The sequence below is a fragment of the Eutrigla gurnardus genome (assembly GCF_963514095.1).
Source record: "Eutrigla gurnardus genome assembly, chromosome: 20".
NCBI classification, from domain to species: Eukaryota; Metazoa; Chordata; class Actinopteri; order Perciformes; family Triglidae; genus Eutrigla; species Eutrigla gurnardus.
The window spans coordinates 20,086,468-20,101,078 of NC_139931.1; the positions used below are offsets into that span (position 1 = coordinate 20,086,468).

The 14,611-nt window shown below is 43.9% G+C and overlaps 2 protein-coding genes across 2 annotated transcripts in view; one reads left to right on the forward strand and one right to left on the reverse strand.

The window, feature by feature from the left end:
* The window catches only part of LOC311031491 (ornithine decarboxylase-like), a gene marked incomplete at its 3' end in the record, with an annotated part of 229,983 nt that overhangs the window by 154,487 nt on the left and 60,885 nt on the right, over positions 1–14,611 (reverse strand). The window lies entirely within an intron of this gene.
* On the forward strand, positions 1,287–14,568 carry gps1 (G protein pathway suppressor 1). Its single transcript, XM_084036237.1, has 14 exons — positions 1,287–1,445; positions 4,221–4,313; positions 4,668–4,849; positions 4,968–5,132; positions 5,394–5,529; positions 6,109–6,186; positions 6,289–6,349; positions 8,434–8,519; positions 8,876–8,970; positions 9,055–9,160; positions 9,973–10,053; positions 11,762–11,899; positions 11,985–12,119; positions 14,306–14,568. Exons 1-14 carry the CDS (start codon positions 1,413–1,415, stop codon positions 14,378–14,380), a joined length of 1,464 nt encoding a protein of 487 aa, XP_083892363.1. The 5' UTR covers positions 1,287–1,412; the 3' UTR covers positions 14,381–14,568.

Here is a 14,611-nt window from a genome sequence, read left to right on the forward strand (position 1 = left end):
TCAGAGAGACTGGAACGACAGCGAACCGTGCACATGCCCGCCGGCCACGTGTTACCACGCCCGCTCAGGACTGGGGCCTGTACTACGAAGCAGGATTTGTGCTTAGCGAGGTAACTTAAGCGTTAACCCTGGGTTTTCCGTCCTACGACGCTGGTTCACTTCTTACCGGGGTAGATCGCCATGTACGCTGTGGAGCTAACCTGCTCCGGAGCAGGTTATGTTCCTGATAAGAGATCAACGTGGAGAAACACACCGCCGACTGACCAATCAGCTGTCTTGGTGCGCGGATAAGAAAAAAAAAGAAGCTCGGTGGATCGTGAGAGGGTCTCGTAGGAGAACTATAGAGTGTACAGAGACCGGCAAAACCCTTTTTCTGTCCATGACGATGTTTTTTATGAGAGATACAGATTCTCATCGGAGGGAAAGACTTTTCTGTGTCAGCGTACAGCCTACTGACCACTTTGAATTATGTTTTTATATCTATTTGATATCTATTTGAATCCCGGCGGTGTAAAAGTCCGTTTTACACCGCCGGGATTGCAGCTGAAAGAATGAGGCTGATATTGTCATAAACCACATTATAAGAATACATCCAAGCAACAAATTCATTATTTTAAAGTTATACGTTTGGCCTTTTATTGCGGAAGGACATCATAAGACTTAAAGGGACGAGAGAGAGCGACGACATGATCTAAAAGACAGCCGTAGGGTGGATTCGAACCGAGGTGCGCTGCAGGAAGCCTCGGTACTCTAGCTAACTTTACCACTAAGCTATCAGCGAAGTTAAAATAACCATTTAATCAGTCAGATCTACTAGTGTCCTTATGATGGGGCAGTCATATGTTACTACTAATACTATTAATACGACTTCCGCATTCACACAGTCGGTAAGTTTTTGCCAGCTGTCCTTCCTGCATTTGGCAGATGAAACTGTTGCCTTTTGCCTGTATTATATGTTTAACTTCTTCATATTTCTGTATGATTATGGTTCGCTCCTCGTACGTGAAATACGCCGCTCCGCTGCCGTAGACTGATCCATGTTTGTGATTGGTCAAATGCTGCAAACGCCGCCTCTTTCATGTGCACGCGCTCATAGCTGGACAGGTAAACCCTGGGTTGCAACAACCAAATTGGTGATATACAAAGATTAAACACAGTTTTTCCATCTTGTATCGTGTCCAGATTGTGAACTTCATGAAGTGACCATTCCCGTACAGCAGATGGCAGCCTGTACCTTTAACGCCCAACACTTAACGAAGGCGACGACGAAGAAGATCTCCAACACTACGCCTTCCCGCTAGTCGTAGCGAGTAGCAAGTTAAGCCCGACCCACTAGAGTGGAGCCGCACATAAACATTTTTATGAAATATTACGCTTTACAATAACAGTGAAACAAAACTAAGCAAAAAAATATGCCTTTGCCTCTACAAGTGTTTAACTTCCAGGTAAGTCGCTGCTTTGTCATTTGCATCCAGCTAATATTGCTGAAACATGACGTATCTCAATTACAGTGGTGCAACCTTAGCTAGCAGTTAGCTTGCTAGCTTATGCTATAGAAACTTAGCTCCGGTTCAGTTCATGGTTAAAGAGTATAATTTAAGACCGCGTATCATTCGTTTGTAATTTTCGACACTACTTGTGAATCCTCAGCGAGGCATTGTTTGATTCCGTAAATCACGAGCTCTAAGAATGAGCGTTTGAGATATGTTGTCAAAGGTAATGTTGCTTCCCTTCGCTAACGTTACAGTGCAAAGTAAAGAAAACTCGCGAGACAAACTGATAATTATCCTCACTCCGCGATGCGTAATTGAGGAATGACCATCAGTATTTAAATACAACGTTTTGAATGCATGCGTGTGTAGCCAGTAAGCATTTGAAACCGTTTGCAGGTTAAAAGTCGACTGAAGGCCTCCAGCGGTTTAGTTGTGACGGCAAAACAACAAATGACGCTAATTAGTGACGTCCGTTAACATATCTGTTACTGATGTACATGCATCTTATGTTTGATTCTTCACCACAGTAAAACACGCCATAGACTGAACACACAATTGGTGTTTATCATTGTAGCCTGTAGCCAACGAAAGCTGGCGTTGCTAGCTTACTGTTACTGGCTGTTTGTCATATTGACGTAGCGCTAAATAGCAGCTAGTATTAGCATTATTAGTCTACGCGATGATTTGGGACTCCGTTAATATTTGTGCCGAAAAGGTTTGAGTCTTTAGGGCTTCAAACACGTGGAGAACAGTCACTTTTCAAACTAAAAGCAGCCCTTTAACACCGGTGTTACCCTAAATTGTGACCGCAGAGGATCAGTGCACTTCCTTGGTCCTGGCACGGTTGGAAGAGGTGCTCAATCTGCAGTCTCCCCGGCTTACGGCCGGTTTGTAAATGATAATACTGTTGATGATTGTGCAATACACAGACGGATTCTGGGTCGGGCTTGGGCATGCTTCAGACTCGTGGTGTGAGTAGTACCGGAGGAGAACTGGACCGGGTCGTACTGCGATACTCGATGAAAATGCTACTGTGCGCTCTGTGCTCAGTCAGCTCCGCTCACGTGCTCTGACGCAGGTCTAGTGTTTAACAAGTAATATGTGTAGATGCGACTTGTAAGTAAATTTGCAGTCATGCATTCTGTGTTGTAATGAGTCAAGTGTGATATTCATTAAATTAGCCTAATACTTTCATTACATTATAATGTGATGGAAATGTCTGTTATTCTCCTCTCTTTTAGTATACTAACATAATTTAACTGCTAAACTGTTGAATTGAATGAAGCACTGTCAGAAGTATCAGTGACAGGAACTTCCACACACATGACGCTGGAGTATTGCAAGAACGAGCGATACATGCATGATTCAAACAGGCTAAACGGATAATTAAGCTGATTTAAAAAGTCTGTCAATCCTATCAAGCACACTGCAAGCAAACAAGAAAAAATAAATCTTTGGTTCTCTTACAAACCCAACACTGGATGAGGAGACTCTGGAGAACCTGGAGGACTACATTGAAGAGCGCTTCTTCTGGATTGTCATGAGTCCCAAACCTGCAAAGATGCCAACTTCCAAGCGAAGCCCCCTGGACAATTCTCCTGGAGCCGCATCACCCCGGGCAGTGATGTTGACTTCCTCACATCCACAGATAAACTGTCGAGCTTCGATGCCCGAGATCCTCCACAGAGAGTTTCAAGCCTTGCGGGAATCTCTGGAGTTTAGCCAGCAACGGGTCTCCTCTCTGCCTACGGAGAATGCAGTCCTCCGAGAGTCTGTAAAATCCCTCACTGGTGGTGTTTCACTTCTCTCAACATGAAATAAAACGATGAATGAGATTATCCTAGATATGCGGGACAATTTATACTGGAATGGACGAAGGAAGATGGTGAAAGGCTTCCTACAAAAGCAGCTCAGGCACATTGAACACCATCACCAGCTCACTTTTGTTTCGATCTCACTTTCTCTTTCCCCCTGTGCACTTGTTTCCCACATGTTGTTTCTACATGATCACGTCTACCCTTCTTTTATTTATCTGGGTAGACCTCATGATTTCTGATAATTTCATGTAAGATTATTTGATTGCTTTTCACTCAAGAGGATGTTTCCGTTTCTAATGGCTCTAATTACCGACCAAAGGTTCTGATAAAATGAGTCTTTGATGAGACTGAATTTATTATCATTTAGTGTGTTCTTGTTCTGGAAGCTTCTCTCCGTGTCCCTTTCTTGATGTACCACTCTGCACGGTTTCAAGTCTTCTTAAGAGCTGTTTCTTGTGATATCTGATTGTAAATATGAAGTAAACTATCAAAGTGATCAAAAACTGAATTATAGGGGACATTTTAACATTATTAATAAATGGGAAAGCCAATTTTAATTTCTCTGTGCTGTCGTCTGTTACTCCATTACTTTTCCTGGGGTTTGAGATTTTTGCCGTGGTATTGGTTCAGTATCGGTACATATTTGAGAGAGGTTTTGCTATCATGACAACACTGTCCACACAGTGCTCTAACGCAGATTTTTGTCGGTGAGTGCAAAATAAGCGCTGAAGTCATGAAGTGTCACTGAGACATCGGTGAACTAAGAATGTCTTTGTTAGACGACGGCCCTGATCACGGCAGCCAGAGAGGATTCGCTGCTCGTCTTGTCTTAATACATGAAACCTTGGTATTGCAGTCCTATTGTTTGATGTTATTATGTGGATCATGTATTGGTGTGTTTTTCTCTCAGGGGTCGGTGGAGCCCATGCAGATTGATGCAGACCCCCAGGATGACCAGCAGAATGCTCCGGACACCAACTACATAGTGGAGAACCCGACACTGGTACTGACTCGACAGACTCGTATAAACACTAATACACCCTAATGGTGGCAGACAATGTAACTGTCCAATGACAATCATTATTGGTGTGATGCCTTTGTGGCAGTGATGGAATCCGTGTTGTAAGGAACATGGGGTCACTGTGATCTAGGGCTGCTCCCTTAGCTTAGAGGATCGTCAGTGGAGTCACTGCACTTTTAATATCTCTGTCCCAGATATGTTGGTAATTAGCAAGCAGATTCAAGTTTCTCCTATAATCCTTCAAGTCTTTAACCTTCTAATTCTTATTGCCCTTCAAATGTTTTCTACCTTCTCATAGTCATGACCGTATTTCACTTTCCCTGCCCCTGTGTGTAGGACCTGGAGCAGTACGCCACCAGCTACAGCGGATTAATGCGCATCGAGAGGCTTCAGTTTATTGCGGAGCATTGCCCCCAGCTCCGAGTGGAGGCCCTGAAGATGGCCCTCACCTTTGTCCAGAGGACCTTCAATGTCGACACTTATGAAGAGATCCACCGCAAACTCACAGAGGCCACACGGTATTCTAGTCAATCATCAGAAGAACACCGTGGCCCTGATTAGAAAACACTTAATGCCAGCAAAATGAACATGCTGTGTTCACACCAACCAAATGAAATGTTTTTCGTTTCTGCGTAGGGAAGTGCAAGGCGTGCCGGACACAGTACCTGAAGGTGGTGTTGTTCCTCCTCCCCTGGACTCTGCCTGGGCCGAGTCCACCAGGAAAAAGGCTCTGCTCAAGCTGGAGAAGCTGGATACTGATCTCAAGAACTACAAGGGGAACTCCATTAAAGAGAGCATCAGGTCCAATGTCTCCACTTTCAGTCATTTTGGCTTTCATCCTCTTAGACTTGTTTTTGTCAGGTGAACAGTGGAAGTGGTGTACTTACTCTGAAAGCTGGGAACCTAAAGCAACATTTTGTATTGACCGTCCTCATGCTCACTGATGGCACATAGGTGGCAGTAATAACAATAATGAAGACGGCAGAAAAGACAAACTGTTTGTAGCAAGAAGGTTCATGCTGATTAGTTTTCTCCCCCTCTCTCCTGCCTCCCCCCTCCTAGGAGAGGCCACGATGACTTGGGGGATCATTACCTGGACTGTGGAGATCTCAGCAACGCCCTCAAGTGCTACTCCCGAGCCCGAGACTACTGCACCAGTGCTAAGCATGTCATCAACATGTGTCTGAATGTCATCAAGGTACAGCACGGTGGACCCATGTAACCATGCTAACAGCTAGTGGTTAACTTCATGTAGCTTCTTAGTGATTAGTATAAAGCAGCTTAAACCAGAGATGTGTGTTTACAAGTGTCACATCAGGGGTAGAAACTACTGGGAGAGGTTTCAACAATTCAATTAAATTTTACTTATAGTGTCATATCACAACAGAAGTCATCTCAGGACACTTAACACATTGAGCAGGACTAGAATACGCTCATGACTTTCAGAGTTAACACAATTTCAAAGTCCCAACATCACCAGGGGCAAGAGTTACAGCGACAGTGGCGAGAAAACACTACCTTAACAGGCTTTTAGGCAGAAATCTGGTGCAGCCCAGGCCCTTGGGTTCCAACTGCATTTGGTGTTGATAGTAGTAGTAGTAGCATTAACAGTAGTGGTGGTATTAACAGAAGCAATATTATCAACAGTAGTAGTCCATGGCAGCAGGCACAGCCACGTCAGGATGGATCCATCCCAACCATGTCGCTGTAGACCAGAAAGCAGTAGCAGTTCAATGTGAGCTAACAATGTAGTAAATCGCTTCCTCTGTGCCCACAGGTTAGCGTTTACCTCCAGAACTGGTCCCATGTACTGAGCTATGTCAACAAAGCCGAATCCACGCCAGAGATAGCAGAGGTGAGTGGAAGGGTCTCACAGCAAAATGAAGTCAGCCATTTCTGTTTGATTTCCAGCATTGCTTTGTTCTTTACTACGATGATGCTGTTTCTGTTCCTCTAGCAACGGGGAGAGCGAGATAGCCAAAACCAAGCAGTCCTCACCAAGTTAAAGTGTGCTGCAGGTAAGACAGCATTTTGCTCTGTTATGATGAACAAAGTTCATCAGCTGAGATGTAACTACATCCTCACCGAAAGAGAAAATTAAAAAAACAAATTTATAGTAGATAATGTTGCAGCTTGATAAGAGACGTTTCTATATCAATGGTCCGTGCACTTCGGTACACATGGATCATAGAGATAAACAGACCTCTAGTTATTCAGAGCAACAGGGGGAAAGTGCAAAATATATCTATTGTATTGTAAGTTATTCCTATACATGCTGATCAGTCATCTCAGTCAGCCTGGCTACCTCTCCTCTTACACCGTGCTCATGCATGTAGGAGTTACTATGGTTACGCTACGTGAAACTCTCTCAATATACCATTTCATCCCAAAGTTTAGCTGGTGTAGAATTGCAGGAAATTAGTTTGAAATGACAGTATTATTTAAGTGTCCCTCATGTTTGGTCCCCCTTTCTTAAACCTAACCAGGCGCCCAGAATGAGGAGCATTGATCCTCATTATATTCTGTTGAAAAAAATATGTGTAATATCTGCACTCTGTGTCAGAAATGGTAAAGACAAATTAGCAAACGTATAAAAAGACTTTCATTCATGAAGCCAGAAAGGAGTCGAGTGAGTCGGGGAGAATATGTGGCCCCCAGTCCTATAGCTTTCTTAAAATGTGGCCCCCCGAACAATATAGTTGAGTAGCTCTGATTTAGGACATTTATGAGAAGTGAGACTCCACATGAGACACCAGGCTTGTCGTACCAAGGACAACTATGGTTTTGAGGGTGACGTGTATCATTGTGGACCCTGTAGTCTGTTATATGAAGAGAAGAAAGCAGCTAAAATAGACAGTAGTTATCTATCATGTGTGGACGATAGCGCTGCACAAAAAATCATTAAAAAATTGCGATCTCGATTCACACATACACGTGATCTCATTTCTACACACAGCGATTCTAAAGCATTTTATATCTCGAGCTGCATCACAAATGCTCCTATTTCCTTCCGGATTTTTTGAAGCACCCCCAAACGCAGCACTGCCGCTGCCTCCCTCAACCTATGATAAAGCGTCTTTACAACACGTGATTCAGTGGAGTGAAGGTGCGTGTCCACAAGGGCGATTTTTAACGCGTGTGGACGCGCAGCTTCCCAGTATTGCATGTTTGGTGGGCTGCCACTAGAGGATGATTGAACGGCGCTCTCCTTTAAACAACAAATTTTTACGAGCGTTCGCAAGCGTTCCCGAGGCGGCGAGTCGAGCCCGGCGCCTCTGATTAGCATAAAGTAGATTCGACTTCAACTTTAGGCAAATGAGGAGCGGCCAACTCGCTCGCCGTCTCTCGACATTCGCCGCAACGCTACCAGAATGCATTGCACGGCTTTTCACATAGACAATGAATGGGACACGGGGAAACACCGCTGCCTGTGGACACGCACCTTCCGAGTTATAGCGGAGGAAAGTCAGCGCCGGTAAGGAAGGTTGAGTGGATGGCGACGAAAACCCAGGCGGAAGTGGTGAGAGTCACCCATCCACCCGAACCGACCTTGTGCCCAAAAAAGGTTCGCATTCGGTGGTGTGGAGGTGGCCCTGATAAACACTGTACAACATGAGGGATTTCAGAAGATGATAAACACTCACAACAAACGGTACTAGATGCACTCCCGGAACTACTTTTCAAACATTGCGCTCCCGAACATGTACAATAAGCAGCGGGCAGTGGTCGAGGCACAATTGTGGGAAATCGATCATTTTCCCGCTACATCTGATTTATGGTCCAGTCGGACCATCGAGCAGTATTTGAGCCTGACGGTTCATTTTATAGCGCCTGATTCACTATCAGCCGCATGTCTACATTTTTTTTTTACTTTTGTAAAAATTACTTATCTTCCAATGATAGAACTACTACTATGCCTCTGCCAAAGCAACAAAAGTTTTGTTTTGTTAAAGTTCATCAGTGCAATAAACATTTTGTGGAAAAAAATGCAAGAGAATCGTGATCTCAATTCTAAGCAAAAAAATCGTGATTCACATTTTTTCCAGAATCGTGCAGCCCTAGTGGACGATGACTCGTCATTCCTAGTTGGTTTGTGTTTCAGGTCTGGCAGAGTTGGCCTCAAGAAAATATAAACCAGCTGCCAAGTGCTTCCTGCAGGCTTCTTTTGACCACTGTGACTGTCCAGAGGTGAGTCAATGTTGCTACGACAACTTGATCCACACATTTCAAAGTCAACTGAAGCTAATATGACGCTTCAGTAGTCTGCAAATGGATATTATTTTTAAAACCACGCCTATTTCTTTTTTAAAGATGCAATCACACAATGTTTTTACTTCAGTTTCCCCCTTTTTTTTCTTTTTTCTTTAAAAAACATCCATCAACCAGCATTCATCTATAAAGATCCAGGTTCAACACATAATGACATTGATCTATATACGAAAATAAATGAGTGTTTTTGTATTTTCTCTTCTCTACCATGATAGTTAGTGCTGATATTTACGATTGTCCTGATAACAGAAATTCGCCACGTGTGTTCCCTGCAGCTCCTGTCACCCAGTAATGTAGCTGTGTATGGAGGCTTGTGTGCTTTGGCCACATTTGACAGACAGGAGCTCCAACGTAACGTCATCTCCAGCAGGTACGAGTACTTTTAATAAATATCTAGTACATTTAATAAATAGACGTATATGGTAGTAACCATCTTTTTTTTTTCTGTCCTAAGCTCCTTTAAGTTATTTCTAGAGTTGGAACCTCAGATCCGTGACATCATCTTCAAGTTCTACGAGTCCAAGTACGCGTCTTGTCTCAAGCTGCTGGATGAAATGAAGGTTTGAGCAGAAACTTTTGTGAAAGTAATCCTAACGCTAAGCAAGTGGTCACCTCACGTTGCTCGCGGGGTTTGACTGCAGGATTTATGTTTATTCACCAGTAAGGAGGAGCTTTCCTCCGTAGACACCAACCAGGTATCATCCATCATGGCTGAAATAAACACTATTGCTGCTTTGTAATATTGAATGGAAACCAAACGCTGTTCTGTCTTAGTTCATGACATCATCCAGAGGTGCTTGGTGAATTTCAGCTGGATCTAACAAGAGAACCGTCTGCTGCTTAACCACAGCTGGATGAACCCAAAATAAAGTATTTAACTGTGATTTAATATCAATAACCAGATCAAAAGGATGCTGAAATAACTCCATTATGGTGGTGATCAGTAAAAAGTCTGAAGTACTGTTTTGTTAGGTCTGTCTGCAAGACCACAAGATAACTACTTTTAAAATGCTTGTTTTCTGAATGGCGTCTGGTTGATGGGTGCTAGGCTATGCTAACATTGTAGCTGCTCCATCAACACTCCAAATAAGGTCATCTAGACATAAATACGGCAGAGACCTTGTTGTTTGGACCACAGACAGTCTCTGGTCCCTCCACATAGTAGCTCACATTAGTCCAGAGACCAGACCAGACTATCTAGACCTTTCAGCAACATCAGGACGACAGAAGGACAATCTCAGCGCTCACAGGACACACAGCAACACTCAAATATATATAGCTTGTTGAAATATTTCAACTAGATGTTACAGAAGGGCAAGGCAAGCTATCGTGTAACCATTTAGAGTTAATGTGACTGTGGTGTTTCCTCCAGGATAACCTTCTGTTGGACATGTACCTGGCCCCTCACGTCAAGACCCTGTACAGCCAGATCAGGAACAGAGCCCTCATTCAGGTGAGACATGCATGGCATTTCCGTCCACTTGGAATCCAGGATATTCAAAATTTTTGTAAATTTCTTGGAATTGTACGCTGCAATTTGACCGGTTGGCGGAGGCATAAAACAACAAGGGACGAGTGATGGTGAATCAGGTTCAGCTGCTTTGGTGTGAATGAAAGAGACAACAGATAGAATGGAGGGACAGCAGGACAAGAACAAACAAGGAGGTTCTGACGTGGAGAACACAGACAGCTGCTCTCTCCTTCTCCTTCCTCAAGGTGTCCTAAAATCAATAATCATGTCCTTTGTCTTGGATGTGTTAAGCACCAAAAAAGAAAGATCACACCAACTCATAAAATCCTGCAAGACTGGACCATGGCTGGATTCATTGTTGTACAACAAACTCACAATGACTGTCGTCTGCAAATTTTTAAATGTGCCTTTTTTCATAAACACTCTTGCACATGTTTGTGTAAAGAATAAAAAGTAAAGGAGAGAGAACACATCCCTGAGGTGAGCCAGTAGAGGAACACAGTGACTCAGATAAAGTACCATTCACTGACGGCTTCTTCTCTAGTTCTGGTTCTGCTGGTCCCCTTGTCACTACTTGGAGCATGAGGTGGTGCAGGAATGGGCAACAGTCCATTTGCCCTGATTGGCTGAGCTGCCCCTCTTTGCACTGTTGTGGCTGCATCAACACACTAACTCCATTATAAGGAAAGTTAAACCAAATTAGATCGCTATATCATCCAATCTTGGCCCTATGAGGCCCTACCACAAGGCTCCAGACCAGAGTGAGTGAGAGCATGGAGAGCATCACACAACAAATCACACAGCTACATAGTGAGGGTGGTGAGTGTTACAGAGTTACTATAAAAGGGCCACGTCGGTAATAATGCGATAAGGAGAAAGACGGATGCTGTGGACAATAGTATTCTTGATTTAAACAAACATTATATAATTTATTCAGAATTATATGATATGAAGGTTGCACATCTGTGGACCACTTGTGGTCACAGGTGTCTGGAGACGATGTGGTGAACGTGATCCTGCTGTAACATCATCCAGCAGGATCGGTTTGGTGGTGGGTAAGCTCTGGTGCAGGTTCCTCCTGGTCCAGGACTAGTCCGGGTTCATGTGGTTGTAGGTGGTTCCTGGATGATGAAGGCATTTATGCCATTGACTGGCCCTCATTTTCTCCTGACTACCTGCTCTACCAAGCAGAAAAGGATGTGTATGGACCTCCTTTCTCACATTAATACATGCAATGAACAGAAATGTTGTATTTCTGTCATGTTCCGCAAGCTTCATTTGGGCTGTGAAATCAGTCATCATTGCATCCTCCTTTTCTACATTGGTTTAGCACCACCGGAAATGTAGTTAAAATTTGAGCTGATTTTTGTAAAGGTGCTACCTTCAAATTGGGAGTTCCTGGTACTTTTACTTGAACGCGACGGCAGCAGCTTTTTTCCTCTACCAAAGCTCCTTTGATTACCATGAAAAGCACTCTAGTGTGTGTGTGTGTGTGTGTGTGTGTGTGTGTGTGTGTGTGTGTGTGTGTGTGTGTGTGTGTGTGTGTGTGTGTGTGTGTGTGTGTGTGTGTGTGTGTGTGTGTGTGTGTGTGTGTGTGTGTGTGTGTGTGTGTGTGTGTGTGTGTGTGTGTGTGTGTGTGTGTGTGTGCGCGTGTGCGTGTGCGTGTGTGTGTGTGCACGTGTGTGTGTAGTATTTCAGTCCCTACGTGTCAGCAGACATGACTAAGATGGCTCAGGCCTTCAACACCACAGTAGCAGCTCTGGAAGACGAGCTCACCCAGCTCATACTGGAGGGACTCATCAACGCACGGATTGACTCCCACAGCAAGGTGAGACACACATGCGCATACACAGGAAAATGTGAGGCATTAGTGATTTGAGCCATCCCTGACAGCCAGTGCACCGTGTTGACAGATTCTTTATGCGAGGGATGTGGACCAGAGGAGCACCACGTTTGAGAAGTCGCTCCATATGGGCAAAGAGTTCCAGAGACGAGCCAAAGCCATGATCCTCCGAGCTGCCGTGCTGCGCAATCAGATCCACGTCAAGGTAGGAACCATCGCAGCGCATCCTCAACGGAACAAACCCATCTTCAGACTAGGATGAGCATTAATACAAATCTAGAAGCATATGGTATTTAGGGATGTCACTTTCAATGAATTCCGCTTTCCACATTAGGGATGATAGTGGTGAGTTTTCTCAGGATGATCGTAAATATCATCACGAGTGACTTGAAAGTGCTGCCTAGCTAACTATCGTGGTAAAGAAGTGAAAATAGAGACTGGACTTAAAAAATACAGGAGAATACAATACTGATACTATACAAAATCATTTTTAAATGTAGTTATCCTTTATTCATGAAGGGAGACCTTATGATTTATGATCGTCTCATTTCAGATGATTTGATTATTTGTCACAAAAGAAAGGATATCTACGGTGACCCTGAAGGGCAAACGACAACAACAATAACAAAAACACAATATTCACACAAAAACACATTTACAGGAATTCTACCGGAAAAGGGTAGGTACTTGCTATGATGACACCTCATTGCTGATTGGACGAAAGCACGGCCGTCTTTTTACCAGGTGGGAGGGCTGCTTTACGCCACACAGGTCTCTTACGGCTCGGACGGCCATCATTCAGCATCAGATGTATTGCCCTCATTGTGACAAAACAGTTACGCAGGGCTCTCTAGTACGCATTTCAACCTGTTCACACGCCACACCTAGTATTTCTCACCCAGAGAAATGACCAGGCTCATTGTTTCACATTAGTTTTTTTCGTCCATCAAACAACAAACTTCATTACACACAGAAAGCTCGCACACTGAGTCCGATGCATTTTTTAATACATATTCGTTGCGAAAATTCACAAAGCAAAAATAAACAGCGTCATCAGCAGGAAGGGAGATTCTGTGATCGATCATTTCATGAAAAAATTAAAAAGAGCAATGCAAAAGTTGGATCGTGGAGATCAGTGGTCTTCTTTGTAATGTGCGGTCCCAGTAGTACTGGACCACCGACCTCCTGAAGTCCACCTGGACCCGACCGGGATCGTTGAAAATAAACATCATCCAGCAGTTAGCAGGATTGTTGCACAGCTTCATTCTTGACTTGACTGTTTATTTTCAACGATCTCGATCGGGTCCAGGTGGACTTCAGGTCCGGTTTCCACAACTGGGACCGCATATCTCCGTGGTTAACCTGAACCGCAGCTGCAGTACATCCCAGATCCCAAACTGCTCTGCGATCGCTCGCCAAAATCTGTTCTTCATCTCCGCATGAAAGCAGCCCTTCACCTGTTAAAAAGACAGAAGTGCTCCTCCAATACTCAATGATGTGTCGCTTTCCGGTAGAACTTAATGTGGTTGTGTTTTTTTTTTTTAAAGTCCCAGTGGGCAAGCCCGGCGGATGGAGGGCACTTTGAATGTTTACAACTCTCACGCTCCTCCCCCGCGACCACCGAGCTCCTTCCCCTTGACTTCGTGCACTTTGAAATCCCTTAGATCACGCCACCTTTGAAACACGGGTCTGATGTTGACGCTGGTTTTATCACGGGCACAGTCGCAATCTTTCTTTTTTTCCTTCTTTTCCATCTGTGTTTTCTTTTCCTTGGTTGTTTTGGACCTCCTCATTTCAGTTTTTAACCAAGGAATTAGACGCTTATTGCTACTTCCCTCCGCCTCCCCCTTGTGATAGTGGTACGACCTGAGGGGGGAGGGGCTCTGTGTGCACGAACACAGCCCTGCGTGCTGATTGGTTGACGATCTGGGCTCTGTCGATTTTTTTTTTTTTTTTGCAAAACAAACAGGCTATATGTGAGCGCTTTTTTTCTAAAACCGGATAATTTATGTTGTTCTATCGGAGCATAATGTCGGCTTCAGTGAATATGATCAAAACAATGTTGCCAACTGGGACTTTAAAGTGGTTGTTTTTTTGTGAATGTGGTTGTGTTTTTGTGAATATCTTTGCCGTTTTATATAATAATAATGAAAAAAATCCTAACAATGTACAGTGATTTGCCGTCATTTTTAGAGTTTAAAGCATATATTGATGATTATCAGGATAATATTGTGAATCGCAGTTATTTTGTCTGGATAATGTTGACATGGGATTTTGTTGAAAGTTTTTTTGTCAAACGACTGTTTCCAAGTCAAGAATGAAGTTAGTCACGGAAGGAAAACATACAATAAACATTAACCATTGGCTGTCGTGTGTTGTGTCTCTGCTCAGTCTCCTCCCAGAGAAGGCAGCCAGGGTGAGCTGACACCAGCCAACAGCCAGACCAGGATGAGCACCAACATGTGAGGAGGAAGAGGAAGAAGTCCTCTTCACAGTTTACCTGCACAACATAAAGACTTTCTGATCTCTGACATGTGGACATGGAGAAATGGAGGGTTTTGATAAAAGCTCAGCACTCGCTCAGCTTTCACACGATGGCGGCCTCATTATCAGAACCAAGGTTTTAAAATAAAAATCACCTACCAACACAAGCACTCACTGGTTGTTTCTGTTGTCGTCCTTGTGTATGGATGTTTG

Coding starts and splice junctions, on each gene's coding strand:
- gps1 (XM_084036237.1), top strand. CDS start 1,413: ATGCCTTTGCCTCTACAAGTGTTTAACTTCCAG. Junction 8,520..8,875: donor ACCACTGTGACTGTCCAGAG/GTGAGTCAATGT, acceptor TGTTCCCTGCAG/CTCCTGTCACCCAGTAATGT. Junction 9,161..9,972: donor AGCTGCTGGATGAAATGAAG/GTTTGAGCAGAA, acceptor TGTTTCCTCCAG/GATAACCTTCTGTTGGACAT.